Here is a 19,371-nt window from a genome sequence, read left to right as displayed (position 1 = left end):
GCCTTCTCAGTAGTGGCACCCATGGTCTGGAATGCCCTCCCTCATGTGGTTCAAGAGGCAGAAACTGTGGCAAGTTTTAAACGCCTCTGGAGGATGTATCTCTTCAGGCTTTTCTGATGGGTTATCGATCATGATACTGCTCTGTTCTATTGTTCCTGCTGCAATGTTTTTAATGTATTTATTATTTTTTATTGTTTTTATGTTGTATTATATATATTTTTGATGTAAACTGCTTAGAGATCTTAGGATATCAAGCAGCATAGAAGTAGTTTAAATACATACATACATACATACATCTGAACAACCCCATAAAATTCTGTGTATGAGGCAGGGTGATGGAACAATAAAAGCCTTGTCTGGAAGCACCCTTAGATTCTGGCTTGTGGGAAGGGATGTTAATTTCCTTAAGAAGGCAGATAAATAGTGATGGAAGCTCTATTGACAAGACTGCTTTGCTATGTCATTTTGTAGGTCCGGGTAGAACTGGTGTACAATGAAAAGATCTGCAGTCCCAGTAAACAGGCAGAGCATTTCCGGCAGCAGTTTGTGATAAAAGCTGAAACCTCTCAAGACATCACTTACGTGATCATTCCTCTGGAGCTGGGAGAAGTGGAAATTGAAGTGAAAGCCTTTGTGAGGGGGCTGGGAATGGGTGATGGTGTGAGAAAAAAGCTCCAGGTGGTGGTAAGTGACGTGGTGAATGCAAAGAAGGAGGAGTATATCCTCATTTGGGTGTGTGTGTGTGTGTGTGACACTATGAGCTCTCAAACCGTAGGCTTTAGTTAGAAACTGCCCCTTTTGAGGAAACATCAATGGGATGTATATTCAAACTGGGACAGGCTAGCGCCATATCATTTAGCAGGCCATATAAACAAGCCACACAGACAAGCAGTCTCAACAGGAAAATAAAGAGGAGACTAATATATGTGTATGCAATGGGTAGGATATTTTTATAGCAGTACAGCTGAGAACAAATATTTGCGAAGACTTTAAATTCGCCATAATTTTAAATTTCACCATATGATGAATGATACAGATATACACACCTCAGTTTTCAAAATTTAAGTCATTTAGACTTGTTGCTAACTTTTGATTGCTTTGTTTTATCAGGAGTAAACTGTTAAACGATTTCATAAGCTATCAACTGTCCGGTGCTAAATAGCACTGTGTCAGATTCTAACAGCACCATCCTATGCTTAGTCAAAAGTAGGTCCCACTATGTTCAATGGGGCTTAATCTCATGTAAGTATGCATAGGATTACAGCCTGAATGCCATTACACATCAGGTATCAAGTACAAATAAATATTAAATATTATTGCCTACCAAATGTCACGTATAGTCCAATACAATATACCATTACATGTCATCTATCAAATATTGTCAGATAATTGCAGTGCACATAAAGTGTTTAATACTTAAAATGTAGTGGTGTGTGCACGTTATATTTATATTTTACCTCTGTGTTTGATTTCAACTATAAATATAACACACACATATACACTGCTATGTTTTACTACCTTTACTCTCCTTTCCTGAAAAAGTCCGTTCAGGCATGGGCATCTGTTCTACATGTTCTGCAGTGAAGACAGATGCAAATAATTCATCCAGCTTCTCTGCATACTCATTATTGTCTCTGATCACACCTTTAACTCCCTTGTCGTCCCGTGGTCCAACCATCTCCCCAACAGATTTCCTGTTTTTGACCTATTTAAATATGTTTTTGTTGCTCTTTGTATTTTTAGTGACATGCTTCTCAAATTCTTTTGTTGTTATTGTTGCATTTCTGTTTGTCAGCTTCTTTTGCCAAAGTTCTGGGTTCATTTTTATTCCCCTTATTTGGGCAAGACTTCCATGTTTTGAAGGACGCCTTCTTGCCTCCAATAGTGTCATCTTGGCAGTAGCCAGCTTTCAGATTAACACGACAGTAGTGCACTTAGGTCATTTTAGACTTTGCACTTAGTGGTCTCATGGAGCCTCCCCTTTAAATAGTAATGTGTATTACTTCATTTACTTCAAATGGTCTTGTTAGGTGGGGGGCTCCTTAGATGATAAAGAGTACAATTCTATGCTGTTTAGACAGAAAAAAGTCCTACAACTCCCACCACCCCTCCAGCCAGCCATGCATTGTACGTCTTTTTCCTGTCTAAACATGCATAGCGTTGTACCCTATGTATATTACTTTGCTTGCTACAAAATGTGGCAAGCCAGCCCCACTGCATTTGTGGACATTCTTTTGAGTGGGGCCCTGACCTTCTGCCCCCAAGTCCTGCCCTGATTGCTGTACTGGTACAGGTCACTCTGTACCTGCAAAAGGGCTCTGAAGGCTAACTAGCCTCCACATGCCAACACAGCTGGTGCATGAAGGGTGTCACCAGAACATTATGAAACTTGCTTATCACATGGGGGCAGAAATCTGCATCAATACTGGGACTTTCTTCATCCGGGTTCATCACAGGATTAGATCGGGCTCCTTTACACAGTTGTGTAATATATCTCATTATATTCTGTTCCTTGCCTTTTCACCGTGAAAAGCCATTACACGCACTGGGGGCATCACGACATTTCCTCCCTGGTTTCTGCCCCTTTCCCTCCCCTCACAGATTACTGGTGGTTTGGTTGTGATTGACACGCACTGCAGGTGGACAGCAGCCTCCACCAAACTGCCCAAACCCTGACCCTGAAGGCACTGGTTTCTCGGCAAACTGCTGGCATGCCAGCATGCTGGCTGTTTTGTTTTGTGGAGTAAGCAGCTGAAGTCGGGAGCAAAAGTCGGTGCATTGCATTTAGCCACGGCATGGCGACAAGCTGGCAGGACACTTTGCAGACACTCCCACCACCCTGACGTCACTGCTGTCATCATCATGACCACGCCCCCAAAACCCCCAAACAAAGCAGAGGTGTTGCGCTATGGGAGAAGTACATGGGAGAAATACATGGGAGAAGTACATGGGCAGGCTGTGGTGCTCCTGTCGTAGGGGCTGAAAAATACTGCATATTTTCCTTTTGGAGCTAACACAGGATAGGTAGGGGGAAATGGTGGGAAAATCTCTGAAGGATTATGACATGGTGCAATAGACCCGCAAACTTCCATGAGTGGCTAATCATTAATGTGCGATAAATTGCAGGTGTAGAGATGCCCTCAGTCTTGTGCAGGTGGGGGGTGGGGCTGGGGTTGCAAGGTAACCATAGATTCAGGGAACTTCATTTTTTTCCCATGTTGGGGGAATGTGGCAATGACTCCAATTCTTGTTTGCAGCCAGAAGGGATGAAGATTTTCAAGACGGTCAAGACTGTCCTGCTAGATCCAAAGGGCCAAGATTCAGGTATGATATTGTGGGAGAGGGTAAGAGAATAAGTGTGGCACAGCATCCTGCCAGCCAGGAAATATTGGGAACTGTTGCATCTCCCCCGCATCCATACCCCAACTATTGCAGCACAGAAAGAAGAGTAGAACTGCAATGTATCTGAAGAACCTGTGATGTGCATGCTGGGGCCGGAGAGAGGCTCAGGCCAAGCGGTATTGATGGAAATCCAGTCTGTGTATCTCCTGTTCTCCCTGCAGAGCAGCTGGTGGAAATTGAACCCGTAGACCTGGGCAATGTAGTTCCCAACACCGAGCCGGTGACACTCATCAGCGTGACAGGTAAAGGCCAGATCCAGTCGAAATTTGTCAGGGGAGAAGAGTCCATCACTTAGAATTTGGTGGGTTGTGGGGTGAGGTGTCCCTTAGAAGTAGCCTGAAGGTTGGGTTGTAAGTAAAGTTTCCATATGCAGAGGCCAAAAACTAGCACATTTCCCTGGAGGTGAAGAAAGCACTTCAGTGAATCTGAGAACACAGTGTGCTGTGGCCCTCTGTTTGAGTTCAGGGAATCAAGACATGCAGAGGGAGCCGGACAAAGAAGGTGATGGCGCAGCCTGCATTGAAACCTGGGTCCCTAGTGCCTGGTAAACTGTAATACTGGAGGGCACATGGAGGTTGGCAACTTCTGCCTGGAAAGGTGGGAGAGGATGCCAAGTGGTCACATTCCCAATGGGACAGGAAAGTGAGCTTTAATGTCCAGGGGCTCTGGTTGGGGATGAGATGTGCTATACCAGCCTTCCCCAACCCAGGGGGTGTTTCCACGACAATGGAAGCAAATGGAGGATTTTTTAAAATGAATCAGCTTTGCTGCACTTTGGTCCATGCAGGGCTCCATGAGCGAGTGCTCCGCACCAGGAAAAATCACTTCACAGAACATACCCCCGGGTGGGCGTGGGGGTTGGAATGAACCTCATCTGCCTGGCAGGGGCTGCTCAACCAATAAGAGAGGCTTCCCCCCCCCTTTCTTCTTTCCCCTGAAAGTTCAGATGCACTTGCATTTCAGGAGCAAGCCTCACTGAGCACAATGGGAGTTTCTTCCAAGTAGACACACATATGCTTGTGCTGGGAAAGACGGGGGGAGGAGGGAACACAGGGATGGGAAACCAGTCCCCTTTCTAACCTGATGCTGTGCAGGAACTCTGTAACGAAGGTGTGAAGTAGTTACTTCCTAAGGCAATAAACCAAAAAAACTGAGAATCGGAGCCTTGAGATTGCACTTTACAGCAATTAGGGAATTTGTGCTTTAAACTGTGCCATTTCAATTGAGGAGGATCTTTGTAAATTCTGATGTGAGCATTCAGGGCCTTATTGAGCACAATGTGAATTACTTCTGAGTAGTCACTAATTGATTTGTTCAGGGACAGGAAACACCCCTTGACCAGGGTCATGGTGAAAGGCACACCCCTGGGCAGGGCTAGCATACCTGAGGTCAATGCGGGGGTTGGGGCATACAATAACTATACCGGGGAGAATCCAACTTAAGGAAAAGATTAGGACTTTAAGCAGTCTCAGGAAATCCGGGCTTTTCCTCATAGAATCATAGAACAGTAGGGTTGGATGGGGCCTACAAGACCATCGAGTCCAACCCCCTGCTCAATGCAGGAATCCAAGTCAGAGCATCCCTGACAGATGGCTGTCCAGGCTCATCTTGAACGCCTCCAGTGTGGGAGAGCCCACCACCTCCCTAGGTAATTGGTTCCATTGTCGTATTGCTCCAACAGTCAGGAAGTTTTTCCTGATGTTCAGACAGAATCTGGCTTCCTGTAACTTGAGCCCATTATTCCGTGTCCTGCATTCTGGGGTGATCGAGAAGAGATCATGGTCTTCCTCTCTGTGACAAGGTTTCAAGCACTTGAAGAGCGCTATCATATCTCCCCTCAGTCTTCTCTTCTCAAGGCTAAGCATGCCCAGTTCTTTCAGTCTCTCTTCACAGGGCGTTGTTTCCAGTCCCCTGATCATCTTTGTTGCCCTCCTCTTGAACCCTCTCCTGCTTGTCTGCGTCCTTCTTAAAGTGCGGTGCCCAGAACTGGACACAGTACTCCAGATGAGGCCTAACCAGTGCTGAGGAGTGGGGAACTAGTACTTCCCGGGATTTGGAAGCTATGCTTCTATTAATGCAGCCCCAAATAGCATTTGCCTTTTTTGCAGCCACATCACATTGTTGGCTCATATTCAGCTTGTGATCTACAGCAATTCGAAGATCCTTCTCACTTGTAGTGTTGTTGAGTCAAGTATCCCCCATCTTGTAACTGTGCATTTGATTTCTTTTTCCTGGGTGCAAAACTTGGCATTTATCCCTATTAAATTTCATTCTGTTGTTTTCTGCCCAGCGTTCCAGTCTATCCAGATCACTTTGAATTTTGTTTCTGTCTTCCAAGGTATTGGCTATCCCGCCCAATTTTGTGTCATCTGCAAATGTGATCAGCATTCCCTGCACCTCCTACCCTCCAAATCATTAATAAAAATGTTGAAGAGCACTGGGCCCAGGACTGAGCCCTGCGGTGCCCCGCTCGTTACCTCTCCCCAGTTTGAGAAGATCCCATTGATAAGCACTCTTTGAGTCCGATTCTGTAGCCAACTGTGGATCCACCTGATGCTTGTTTCATCTAGCCAACTTTGAGCTAGTTTGCTAATCAGGATATCATGGGGCACTTTGTCGAAAGCTTTGCTGAAGTCAAGGTATATTATGTCCACAGCATTCCCACAGTCAAGAAGGGAGGTTACCTGATAAAAAATCCATGTTAGCTTTGAGTAATCACTGCATTGTTTGCAAGGTGCTTACAGATGGATTGCTTTATCATCTGCTCCCGAATTTTCCCAAGGATTGATGTCAGACTGACTGGTCTGTAGTTGCCAGGTTCCTCCTTTTGACCCTTTTTGAAGATAGGGATAACATTAGCCCTTCTCCAGTCATCTGGCACTTCACCCTCCCTCCATGATTTCTCAGAGATAATAGACAGCGGTTTTGAGAACTCTTCTGCCAGTTCCTTTTTTACTCTAAGATGCAGTTCATATGGCCCTGGGGATTTGAACTCATTCAAAGTAATTAGGTGTTCCTTGACCTTATGCCTATCAATCTCAAGATGCAATCCTGCCCCTTCAGCCTGTACTTCGCCTTTGCCAGTGGGCTCATATACCCTCTTTTGGGAGAACACTGAGCCGAAGTAGGAATGGAACACTTCTGCCTTTTCCTTGTCATCTGTTATCATTTTGCCATCCTTATTTAATAGCTGAACCACCATTTCTTTCCTCTGCCTTTTACTATGCATGTATCTGAAGAAAGCCTTTTTGTTGCTTTTAGCATCCCGTAGGAGTGCACGAAAGCCACTTACCTGATCTCGCAGCTTGCTTCGCGGTGGGGGGGAGGCGCTTCGCTGCTCCCCCCGAAGTTCAGGCCGGGCGGGGGAGGCTTCCCGCCTCGCCCGGCCGAAATTCAGGCCGGGGAGGAGACGCCTCGACTTGCCCGGCCGCAAAATAAAAAGTTAAAAAAAAAAAAACGCCCCCGTGATAGGCTACGTGACGATTAACATAGCCTATCATGGCTAGATCTGCAAAGTCAGCCGTGATAGGCTACGTTAATCGTCACGTAGCCTATCACGGGTGACTTAAAAAAAAAAAGCGCGTATGCAAATGGCGGCCCCCATAGGGAGCTGCCATTCGCGTTCCTTATTTGGTCGCTGTAGTCTATGTAAATCTTTACGTAGACTACGGCGAAAATAAGGGCAACGCAAATAGCGTTGCCCTTATTTTTGCCGTAGTCTATGTAATCTTTACGTAGACTACAGCGACCAAATAAGGAACGTGAATGGCGGCTCCCTATGGGGGCCGCCATTAGCCGTACATGCTTTTTTTTTTTTTTTAAGTCACCCGTGATAGGCTACGTGACGATTTACGTAGCCTATAACGGCTGACTTTGCAAATCTAGCCGTGATAGGCTACGTTAATCATCACGTAGCCTATCACGGGGGCGTTTTTTTTTTTTTTTACTTTTATTGGAATGGCGGCGGCGGCAGCCGGTCGAAAGACCGGCTGCCGCCTCTGCCCCTGTTGAAGACCTGACAAACCGCCGCCGGGACCCGCCGCCGGGAGGGACATTCGGGAAAGGTAAGTCCCGTCCCGGGGGGGGTGCGGGGGGCGAGGGGGTACGGAGAATTTCTCCCCGAAACTACTTCGGGGGGCCGAACACGTTGGCACTTGGCCCCCCGAAGTTTTGGGGAGAAATTCTCCCCCATCCCTATCTCTAACCTCAGCTCATTCTCAGCTTTAGCCTTCCTGACACCATCCCTGCAATTCTGTGCTACCTGCCTATACTCTTCCTTTATAGGTTGGCCTTCCTCCCACTTCCTGTATTTGTGCTTTTTTTCTTTTCAGGTAATCTCTAGGCTTTTTGTGAAGCCACATTGGCTTCTTCTGTTGTCTCCCACCATTTTTTCTTGTTGGAATTGTTTGTAATTTTGCCTTTAGAATTTCCTTTTTTAGAAGCTCCCACCCATCTTGGACTCCTGTTCCCCTTAGAGTTGCTTGCCATGGGATCTTACTTATCATTGTTCTGAGTTAATTAAAATCACCTTTCCTAAAGTCCAAGGTATGCATTTGGCTACACTCAGCTTTTGCTTCCTTTAGAACCAAGAACTCAAGTATAACATGGTCGCTTTCCCCCAGAGTTCCTGTAACTGCTACTTTATCCACCAAGTCATCTCTGTTTGGTTAGGATCAAGTCAAGGATAGCCAATCCTCTAGTTCCTTCCTCTGTTTTCTGTAGGAGGAAGTTATCTACCACACAAGTCAGGAAATTCCTGGAGGGGCCATGTTTTGCAGAATTTGTCTCCCAACAAATATTGGGAAATTGAAGTTAGGGGTGGACGAAAGTCACTTACCTGTCGTCGAAGGCCGTTTGCGGTGGGGGGGAGGTGCTTCGCTGGTCCCCCCGCGAAGTTCAGGCCGGGGGGGGAGGCTTCCCGCCTCGGCCCGGCCGAAATTCAAGTCGGGGGGGAGGCTTCCCGCCTCGCCCGGCCGAAATTCAGGCCGGGGAGGAGGCTTCCCGCCTCGCCCGGCCGCGAACGCGAAAGTAAACAAAAAACAAAAAAAAGCCCCCTGATAGGCTACGTGATGATTCACGTAGCCTATCACGGCTAGATCTGCAAAGTCAGCCGTGATAGGCTACGTCAATCGTCACGTAGCCTATCACGGGTGACTTTAAAAAAAAAAAGCGCGTACGCGAATGGCGGCCCCCATAGGGAGCCGACATTCGCGTTCCTTATTTGGTCGCTGTAGTCTACGTAAATGTTTACGTAGACAACGGCGAAAATAAGGGCAACGCTATTTGCGTTGCCCTTATTTTCGCTGTAGTCTACGTAAACATTTACGTAGACTACAGCGACCAAATAAGGAACGGGAATGGCAGCTCCCTATGGGGGCCGCCATTATCCGTACACTCTTTTTTTTTTTTTTTTAAGTCACCCGTGATAGGCTACGTGACGATTGACGTAGCCTATCACGGCTGACTTTGCAAATCTAGCCGTGATAGGCTACGTGAATTGTCACGTAGCCTATCAGGGGGTGTTTTTTTTTCTTTCATTTCAATGGCGGCGGCGGCAGCCGGTCGAAAGACCGGCTGCCACTCCCGCCTCGCTCGAACACCCGCCGAACCGCCGGCTGGACCAGCCACCGGGAGGGACATTAGGCGAAGGTAAGTCCCGTCCTAGGGGGGGTGCGGGGTGCGGGGGGGGTGCGGAGGATTTCTCCCTGAAACTTTTTTGGGGGGCCGAACACGTTGGTGCTCGGCCCCCCGAAGTTTCGGGGAGAAATTCTCCGCCATCCCTAATTGAAGTCCCCCATTTCTATTACATCATACTTCCTTGAAACATTGGCAATTTGCTTTTCAAAAGTTTCATCCTTGTCTTCTCCTTGACTGGGTGGCCGGTAGTAGACCCAGACCACCATGTTCCTTTTATTCTTTGCTCCATTTATTTTGTTCCAGATGCTCTCGATGGGGCTACCAAGCTCATCCTCCTGTATTTCTGTGCAGAGATATGTGTTTTTCACATACAGTGCAACTCCACCTCCCTCTCTGTTCCCCCTGTTCTTTTTGAACACGTTATATCCTTCAATTGCTGTATTCCAGTCATGAAAGTGATCCCACCAAGTTTCAGTTACACCTATCAAGTCATTTCACTGACTTGAATTTTCACCTATTTCACTCCTGTATTAAGAGTTCAAGTTCGTTCTGTTTGTTTCCCATACTCTGGGCATTAGTATATAGACATCGAAGACCATGTGCTTCATGGTCTGGCTTTCTTCCTACGTGTTTGTGGAAACTATTGTTGGGCACTATTAGAGCTGTTGCGGTGCATGAACCTTCATCCATTGTTACCCCCAACTTTACGTCTCCCTTCCTCATAGCATTCACTTTAAAGCCCTCCTGATGAAGTTCTTCATGCTGTGGCCAAATACATTCTTCCCAGCCTTTGTGAGGTGCAACCCATCCCTTGTCAACATTCCATCTTCCAGGAAGTATAGCCCGGGGTCCCAGAATCCAAATCTCTCTCATCAGCACCACCTTCGTAGCCAGTCATTCACCCGGAGTATTTTTATTTCCCTTTCTATCCCTCTTCTAACTACTGGAAGGATGGATGAGAAAACTATCTGGGCCCCAAAGTTCTTGAGTTTCCTTCCCAAAGCTTCAAAGTCTGATGTGATTTCTTCGTAGCTCTGCTTGGCGGTATCATTTCTTCCCACATGGATGAGAAGAAAGGGATACCTGTCAGTTGGCTTTATGAGTGCAGGCAACCCTTCAGTCACGTCTCTAATCTGTCCTCCCAGGAGACAGCATACCTGGCGAGTCCACAGGTCTTCACGACGTACTTGGGTCTCTATCCCATGCAGCAAGGAGTCTCCCACTACTACTCCTCTTCTCTTGTTGTTTCAGGCCTTGGTTTCATTGCCTCTGCTTGACTGACCTTCAGCCTCTTGCTCGCTCTCATGCAGGTTCCCTTGTAATTCTTCCTCTGCAGGCTGCCCTCTCGTCTCATCCTGAAGTACCTGGAAACAGTTCCATAGTTCCACTGCTTTAGGGATGGCGGAGAATTTCTCCCCGAAACTTCGGGGGGCCAAGCGCCAACGTGTTCGGCCCCCCAAACAAGTTTCGGGGAGAAATCCTCCGCACCCCCCCGCCCCCCGCACCCCCCCCGGGACGGGACTTACCTTCCCTGAATGTCCCTCCCGGCGGCGGGTCCGGCTGGCGGTTCGTCCGGTGTTCGAGCAGGGCGGGAGCGGCAGCCGGTCTTTCGACCGGCTGCCGCCCCCACCATTGCAATGAAAGGAAAAAAAAAAAACCCGTCCCTGATAGGCTACGTGACGATTCACGTAGCCTATCACGGCTAGATTTGCAAAGTCAGCCGTGATAAGCTACGTGAATCGTCACGTAGCCTATCACGGGTGACTTTAAAAAAAGAAAAAAAAAGTGTGTACGGATAATGGCGGCCCCCATAGGGAGCCGCCATTCCCCTTCCTTATTTGGTCGCTGTAGTCTACATCAATGTTTACGTAGACTACGGCGAAAATAAGGGCAACGCTATTTGCGTTGCCCTTATTTTCGCCGTAGTCTACGTAAACATTGACGTAGACTACAGCAACTAAATAAGGAACGCGAATGGCGGCTCCCTATGGGGGCCACCATTCGCGTACGCGCTTTTTTTTTTTAAAGTCACCCATGATAGGCTACGTGACGATTCACGTAGCCTATCACAGCTGACTTTCCAGATCTAGCCGTGATAGGCTACGTGAATCGTCACGTAGCCTATCAGGGGACGTTTTTTTTTTTTTTTTTTACTTTCGTGTTCGCGGCCGGGCGAGGCGGGAAGCCTCCTCCCTGGCCTGAATTTCAGCCGGGCGAGGCGGGAAGCCTCCCTCCCCGGCCTGAATTTCGGCCGGGTGAGGCGGGAAGCCTCCCCCCCCCGGCCTGAACTTCGCGGGGGGAGCAGCGAAGCGCTCCCCCCTACCGCGAACAAGCTGCGAGAAAAGGTAAGTGACTTTCGTCCACCCCTACACTGCTTCCACTGGTGCAGAGTGGCTTCTAGTTCTTCTGCTCCTCATTGTCACCCTTTTCCAAGGAGTAGCCTCTACTGCATTTTTCCTCACCTCAGCATTTCCCACTTCTGCCTCACCTTGCTGTTGCTCTTCAAGCTCCTGTTCTCCACTTTGCTGCTGTAGTTCCACTGTTCTGTCCAAGAACTCTTCATGTTCTCTTATTCCTGGAGGGTCGACAGTTGCTGCTCCAGTCCTATTACTTTTTCTTCCGGCAGTGTGATGTACTTGCACTTGTTGCATGTGTAGGCTAAGTTGTTCTCAGGCAAGAAAACAAACATTGCACACACCTTGCAGGTCACCACCACTGGAGAGTCTTCTCCTTCCATAGACTCTTTTCCCTTTTTGTGTCTAGCTTTCTGATTGTACTAGAGTAGCCTGTGCTTGGTCCTCTACTCACTGGAGGTTAAAAACAGAGTCCCACTGGTATGGAAATGTGTGTTACAAGAAAAATAAATTTTAAAAATGTTTTAATTAAAAAAAAATGTTAGGGGCCTCCCCCTTGACCTCCCCCGGCCATCTCCTGTTTGCTGTCCCTGTTTGCTCGCTCCGATCGCTATCTCTCTGGGAACTTGCTTGCTTTTATAGTCGCTAGACCAGCTGGAGCAGCCTCCTCTGCTCTGCTCAGCTAGGAGGCAGGAAACAGACTGAAACTTCCTGCCCACACAGCTGCTGGGAGTACTCAGGCCACACCCCCTAATTCAGTTGGAGCTCTTAGGAGCACCTGGTGAGCTCACAGCCACTCAGAAGGGAAAGGACAGCCCCCTGGGCTTACTCCAGCCAACTTACTTCTTCGCCTTTGTCTCCTTTGTCTCCTCTTCCACTGCAACTCCCCTGGCCAACTCCTGTTTGCTCTCCCTGTTCACTTGCTCTGATCGCTCACTCTTTGGGAGCTTAGAATCATAGAATAGTAGGGTTGGAAGGGGCCTACAAGGCCATCAAGTCCAACCCCCTGCTCAATGCAGGAATCCAAGTCAGAGCATCCCTGACAGATGGCTGTCCAGCCTCGTCTTGAAAGACGTCCAGCCTCGACTGTAGGAGGTTGCTTGTTCCTATAGTCCCTCAGTAAACTCTGGGGTGGCTGCTGGATGGCCATGACATCATATATCCCTAATGACCTCCAAACGCAGCCAGCTCAGAGTAAATCGCTCATGGAGACACCCCGCCCCCAGGTGCCCTCCAGGTGTGTTGAACTCCCTTGGATGTGCTGGCGTGTGAAGGTGGGAGTTGTAGTTCATTGCATCTGGAGGGCACCAGGTTGGAAAGGGTGTGCTATAGCCTATAAGAGTGGGGCTTTGGCTGAATGAGGGTGATGCTTTGTAAGAGGCTCTATTATACCTCCTCTCTCCCTTCTAGGAGACATTGTGGGTGAGACAATAGAAAACTCCATCGATGGGGCCAACCTGAAGCACCTCATCCGGGTCCCCTCTGGCTGTGGGGAACAGAACATGATAGGTCTGACCCCTGCAGTGATTGCCACCCACTACCTGGACAATACTAATCAGTGGGAGAGGATAGGGGTGGACCGCCGTGCTGAGGCCATCAGCATCATCAAGAAAGGTAAGACCAGTGTTGGGAACACTGGGCCACCAGCTGAACATATGATTAGTTTCTGGACAACTATGGCCCTGAGGGACTGTATTTAGGCTTCCTTCGAGAGATGTCAGTGACATATGTGGGAGATCACAGTTTGGGTCTTTTAGGATGGGTGAGGAGCCTGTAATCATCAAATGGAAAACCACACAGAACGTTTGTAGCTGGTCAGAGCAGTGGGGCCTAGGAACTAGGACTCCTGGGTTCTCTTCCATGACATGTGTCATGGGCTCCTTGGCAGCCTCTTTCAGTCTACTCCAGTAGCCAAGTCCAGACACAGACAAAGGATTCTTTTCAAAGCTTTATTCCTTTTACAACTAAATTACTCTATCATCAGCAACTAGCTATGAGCAGCAGAGTAACCTATGCCCTGGGTTGGAACAGTTGGTCCCCGTTTGAAGGAGAATCACTTGCAGACCCTGAACTTATGGGCTAGGGAGAGTCCCTCCCCTTTTCCCTTCGATCCTCTGGGCGCAACCGTTTTTTGTGCGCCAAACGGGCACTATGCCTCCTTTCCGCGCCCTCCATCTGGCGCCGCTCCCTACGTCGGTGTCGCGCGTCCAGCAAGCCCTCTTCCCACGCTCTCTCACTCCCAGGGTCGCTATCTATCTCAGTAATGCCGGCGGGAAGAATCTCTGCCAGCTGTTGGCCCTGGGAGGGATGAGCGCGCTCCTCTCCCACGGGCGGCTGTTCCACCTCAGAATCAGAACTGCTCTGGGATTCTACGGGCTCAGTGTCCACCATGACAACATGGCAGGGGGAGGAGTGTTGAGAGTGAAACAGGCATTGAAGAGTGTTCCCAAAATCCAATCCAATCTTGTTTATTTATTTAACAATCTATTCCACTAGGTTCCCAAAGATTTAATTAACAACAAAGTAAAAAGACAATGGCAAATAAATTCAATAACCACAATGAAGGACATGTTATTTCTAAACCTCGCTACCTGAAACCTGGGGACAGGGGAATGAAAACCATTATTATCATCGTCGTCGTCATAGTCCTCGTCATTATTATTATTATTATTGTTGTTGTTGTTATTATTAGAGTGTCTTTGAGATACTTGCTTCTGCGAGATCAAGGCCATGACAGAAAAGGCCCAGATTGCAATTAGAGTCCCACCCCCTGTATCAAAGGGATATGGAGCAGGCCCTTATGGGACAGGTGGGTTTGTATGGGAGAAGTTGGACTCGACGGCCTTGTAGGCCTCTTCCAACCCTACTATTCTATGATTCTATGAAGTGCACCAGGTAAGTTGTACCTAGGCCAGTACAGAGCAAGATAGGCCATAATGATACATAATTATCTTTCTTTGCTCTCAGGATATATACAGCAGTTAGCTTATCGGAAAAAGGACAATTCCTACGCGGCCTTTACACATCGGCCATCAAGCACCTGGTAAAGTATTGTAGATGGGGGTGCAATAGCAAGTGTGCAGGAACGATGCATATGAACATTGTTAGGACATAAGATCCTCCATGTTGGATCAGACCACAACCGCCTAGTCCAGTATTCTGTTCCCAGCAACAGCTCTCCAGAGACTCTGGAAGTTCAGAAGCAGAGCAGTACGAAGGTGATGGCCTTCCCCTGTTGTTTGTCCCCAGCATAGGGCATAGAGCAGGGGTTTCCAATGTGGCACCCCCAAGGTGTATGCCCTGGCTGTGAGCTGCCAAGATTTAAAGGGGCCAAGAAAGTGATAAGCCAGATCCAGGTTTACTTACAAGGAGACTTTATTGAGTACTAGCTGATATACCCGGCGTTGCCCGGGATGTAATTCTGTCATAGGCACTACTTGTTAGAAATACATTAAAGTAGGTTTACGCTTCTTGGAAAGGCTCCATAAGAAAGGTGAAAAGGAAAATTGAGGAGATTTTTTGTTTATTCATTATTTTTAAAAAAAATTCTTATAAAGAGCACACAACACAATTTTCGCTTATTGTTACAAACTAATTCTGGAAGGTATAACTGTACATGGGAAGAACAAGGAGATTCCCAAGCATCATGATGAGCGACATGATGGTGACGGCGCCAACAACTATGGACCTAAAGTTAAATATTAGGAAAGTAGAAGTTCATTGTAAGGCTTGTTTATAAACAACATTTGTTGCTTTTCAAGTTGGAGCAAAGATATACAACCGATTTGGGGAACCCACTCTAGAACACGCAACATATAACTGCCCATGGGAGAAACATGGAGAATAAAGCCCTAAGTCTCCACTCCACTGTGTCATCCCAGCCCCTCAGACAGGAGAGCACACACCGCACCACATTTCACATTAGTGTTACTTGCACACTACTAACAGATACATCTGGCATTGAAAGGGGTAAAGATATTTAACACTAACTTGCTTGCTCGCTGGATATTGCAGGAAGAGGGGAGAGAAACTAAATGCTCTGCACAGTCAGAAAAGAAACCGTAAGTAAAGGGAGGGAACAAACAGCGGCCAGCCAATCCAAGGTGAAGGAAGTCAGAGTGAATGGGAGAGAGACCAATAGAATGAAAGATGGCCAATAGGATGACTGGTAGCTGAAATCAGAAACCTGGCCTGTGCCATGATTGAGAGGGAGGGGGTGTACTTGTTAGTAAGGGAAAGTATAAACAAAGTAATAATGTAACCCAGTGACTCCTGTCATACACTCTGGCAAGTGAGAATGTGAAGTAAAAGGGTCAGCAACTGTAGGGCCCAAATGGCGGGCTCAGTGGGCCCCCACAGTGTGATTACATCCAGACCAGCTCCCCCTTATTCTCTGCGTTACAGATGGCCCTGCAGCCAGCCACAGACACACAAACCCACACACAATTTTTGACTTTTATATATATAGAAGATTTACAGCGCACAGGCGTACCCAATGGTTGGATCAGACAGCTTCTCTGAACAAAGAGCTGTAGTGCACGTTGGGTTTTATATCATACATATTATCCAGGCATAGCAGTGAGGCAGTATGACAGGATCAAGAGTTAATTAAGGTCCATCTACAACTTTCCCAGCATAGCCTAACATTACTTAGTAACATATTTGGCAGAAGCAAGACTATCAGAATTTTCCCAGCACAGACACCTGTAGCTTAGAATAAACATAGCTTCATTTCTCAGCCACATCCAAGACTCTGATAAGATAAATGGTACCAGAGCTTGTTAGCATGAGGCAGCCATGCCATAGTGCTGAGGCAGCCATATCGACCTTTGACTCGTCATCTTACAAGCCAAGAGGCCCACCTGCAAGCAAATCGCGACTAATAATGAACCCAGGCAGAGAGCATTATGGATCTCTAAGCCTCTCTAAACTACTATTAGCTTGCTTACAGGCCTGGGGCTTTACACAAGGCCAGGATGAGACACTCTGCAAGCTATTTTCCACCTCTGCAAATGAATAGAGTGATTCTTCCATTCACTTTTATGGCGGGTGGGAGCGGGGAGTCCTCCTTGCCAAAAATGGCTAGTAGAACAAAATTCTGGTACAAAAAAATACCATCAATGAGAGGATGACAGAACAAAAGATGCCTAACAATCCATGAAACACAGATGGATTTAACAAAATCTATACAATGTACAACTATACATTCCCTGTTGCTTGTCCTTAGGTAAGATGCTTTGTTTCAGAGGCATTGGTTTCCTGGATGGGGTTTATCTTTCCCTAGAGATGTGAATGGGATAGTGCAGGATTCTGTATATATTTGTAGACTACAAACATATCATTTCAATCTGTCAGTCTTCCCCCAAACTTTTCTAGGAATTGTATTTTCATTAGGGTTGCTGAGAATTCTTTGTTAGAGACCGTGCCCTCATGGAACTAGTTCCCTGGGTTACTTTAGGAGAGGAAATAACTGTTGAGCTGATTTAAATCTGTAGTGTGTATAGATAGTACACCTTGTGTTGTGTCCAGCAGGGCACCATTCTAAGGTTGCAATCCTGTACACACTTACCTGGAAGTAAGTCCTATTGAAATCCACAGGATTTATTTCCCAGTAGGCATGCATAGGATTACACTGTAAGACTGTTTTCACAAGTAACTGTAAGGATAGCTGTTTGGCCTGGAATTGTGTATATTAATCCATGACTTTTTTTTTAAATGAAGAAAGCCATTTAAAAAGTAAATGCCATGTGCTTGTTTTTCAGTCTGAAATTAGATGTGGGCAATGCAGAAACCAATTTAGGGGCTCATATGAAGTTGGCCTTATTCTAGTGAAAGTTTGCCTGGGGATGCCACTGATGTCCTTGCTGAATCTGTGCTTTCATCTCTTGCCTCCCCAAGGCTGACAGCGTATGTGGTAAAGGTCTTCGCCATGGCCTATCCACTCATTTCTGTTGACCGCCAGGTCCTCTGTGGGGCTGTGAAATGGCTCATCCTAGAGAAGCAGAACCCCAATGGTATCTTCAAGGAAGATGCACCTGTGATTCATGGGGAGATGGTGGTAAGAGAGCAAAGCCTCTATGGGAAGGGGCGGGCAGGCCAGCCTTGTAGGGTGCTCTCAAGCTTCATATTTGCTCTCCGGGGTTGCCATGTATAACAGTCATTGTTCAGGGTTACTAACTTTGTGCCCTCGCCTCACACCATTATATCCTGTCTTTATCTTGCTAATTTCTATCACAGTTCTAACCATGACACAGAGCTGAAGAGGGAATCCTTACGCTTAGCTTGTGTATAGTATGTTAGAGTTTAGCAGAGCACTTCAGATTATATTGTGATGTCCTGTAAGGCAGTTCAATATTATTATCCCCCTTTTGCCAAGGAGGAGAGGAAGCTGAGAGACAGAGTGATTGGACAAAGGTCACCCTAGTAAGTTCATGGCAGAAGTATGATTCGAACTGGGGGCTTCCTGATTCTTAGCTCAGCCTCTTAGCAAATATACTAGACCAGTTGTCATATTTTACCACCGTTTCCATTTGCAGTGGATAGGAGGGTTGGAGCTTTCCTTCTGGCAGGGCTTCTGTGCCTTTAACAGCTTTGCAACAAGCCAAAATACAGCAGATGAAGCTTTTTCCATTCCATCACTGCATCTTCATGGTAAGAAAAGCGTTACCTGCTGAATTTTTGTTTGTCATGCAGGAGTAGAGATTTAACATTTTGAAGCCATGGAAAACCTCCTTTTTTCTGTTTTTTTGTGGGGGGGGAGATTGAAAAACAAGCAATACCAATTTTTTTAGCACTTTTTACAGATCTAAAGTCACTTGTTGCTTTAGGACAGCCTTCCCCAACTTGGTATCCTCCAGATATTTTGGACTTCACGTTCCATCAGCCTCAGGAAGCTTGGCCAATGGTGAGGAATGCTGGACATTGTAGTCCATAACATCTGGAGAGCATCAGGTTCAGAAAGGCTGCTTTAGCAACATAAAACTGTCTGTATGTTGTTACAGTTATATATAATTTGGTTTGCTCATAAAATTATCATTATATTTAAAGATTTTTAAAAGTAAACTCAGTAAATTTGTAATTATTGTCTGAATAAACTATAGTTTAAATTTAATATACCAAAATCATAATTTTATGAGCAAACCAAGTTATACATAACATTTTAGGTCCCTATTTTGTGTCTGACTGGAGGAAACTTCTACAAGTAGTCCCTGAAACATCTGAAGTCCTAGAAGCCAGAAGAAGCAGGAAGAACTGGAGGCAAAGATAGACTGGTGTACAGCATCTGTTCCTGTTTGTAAAGAAGTTTAGGGAAATTCCTAAACCTGTTCCAGTTTGTGGGGTGGAGCTTAGGGAAATCTGATCTGAAAAAAAGACTATTGAGATTTTATTTAGCTGGGAAAGACTCAGCTTAGGAATGGTAAGCAACCTTATTTAATTAAAGAAACTTGAAGCAATGTCAACCCATTATTAAAAGAGTGGCATTTTATTTACTTTCATAAATAATTCCCATTAATTAACATCTTATTTTTTGTTCATTTTGAAAGGTTGTCTCTAGTGATAGTGTCAATTCCATGCTTACACTATAGGAATTATGCTGCTGAGTTTCTTTTAGGTAGAGAGGGTTTATTCTAATGGAAGCAGTTAAAAGGTTTTGTGGTTGAGGCAGCATTCCCTAGTGTTAAGGTTTAATTGAGATTGTTATTAAAAACTGTGGCAGTGAGTTCTATAGACACAAGCCTCAAAATTATTCTTACAAAAAGAAACATCGGTAGGATAATCCACATGCTGTTCCGTCACATCTGGTGACAGTGGCAAGATAACCTACAGTGTTTTTTCACACGTGGGTTTTAGATAGGGGTGGACGAAAGTCACTTACCTTTCGTCGAAGCTTGTTCGCGGTGAGGGGGAGGCGCTTCGCTGCTCCCCCCGCGAAGTTCAGGCCGGGGGGGAGGCTTCCCGCCTCGCCCTGGCCGAAATT

General features: G+C 46.5%; 1 protein-coding gene across 1 annotated transcript in view; it reads left to right on the top strand.

Annotated features, from left to right (window-relative positions):
• LOC146353121 (venom factor-like) overlaps positions 1–19,371 on the top strand; it is a 105,250-nt gene that overhangs the window by 62,761 nt on the left and 23,118 nt on the right. The window contains exons 21-26 of the mRNA XM_084829699.1: positions 472–684; positions 3,258–3,324; positions 3,564–3,644; positions 12,804–13,007; positions 14,361–14,436; positions 17,292–17,451. Coding sequence (XP_084685825.1) covers positions 472–684; positions 3,258–3,324; positions 3,564–3,644; positions 12,804–13,007; positions 14,361–14,436; positions 17,292–17,451 — 801 coding nt within the window. The remainder of the gene's footprint in view (positions 1–471; positions 685–3,257; positions 3,325–3,563; positions 3,645–12,803; positions 13,008–14,360; positions 14,437–17,291; positions 17,452–19,371) is intronic.

Source organism: Heloderma suspectum, chromosome 2 (genome assembly GCF_057233095.1).
Source record: "Heloderma suspectum isolate Gila_16-S chromosome 2, 16-S_ref, whole genome shotgun sequence".
NCBI classification, from domain to species: domain Eukaryota; kingdom Metazoa; phylum Chordata; class Lepidosauria; order Squamata; family Helodermatidae; genus Heloderma; species Heloderma suspectum.
Note: the sequence above shows the minus strand (reverse complement) of the source record. Positions and strands in the feature narration are given on the sequence as shown.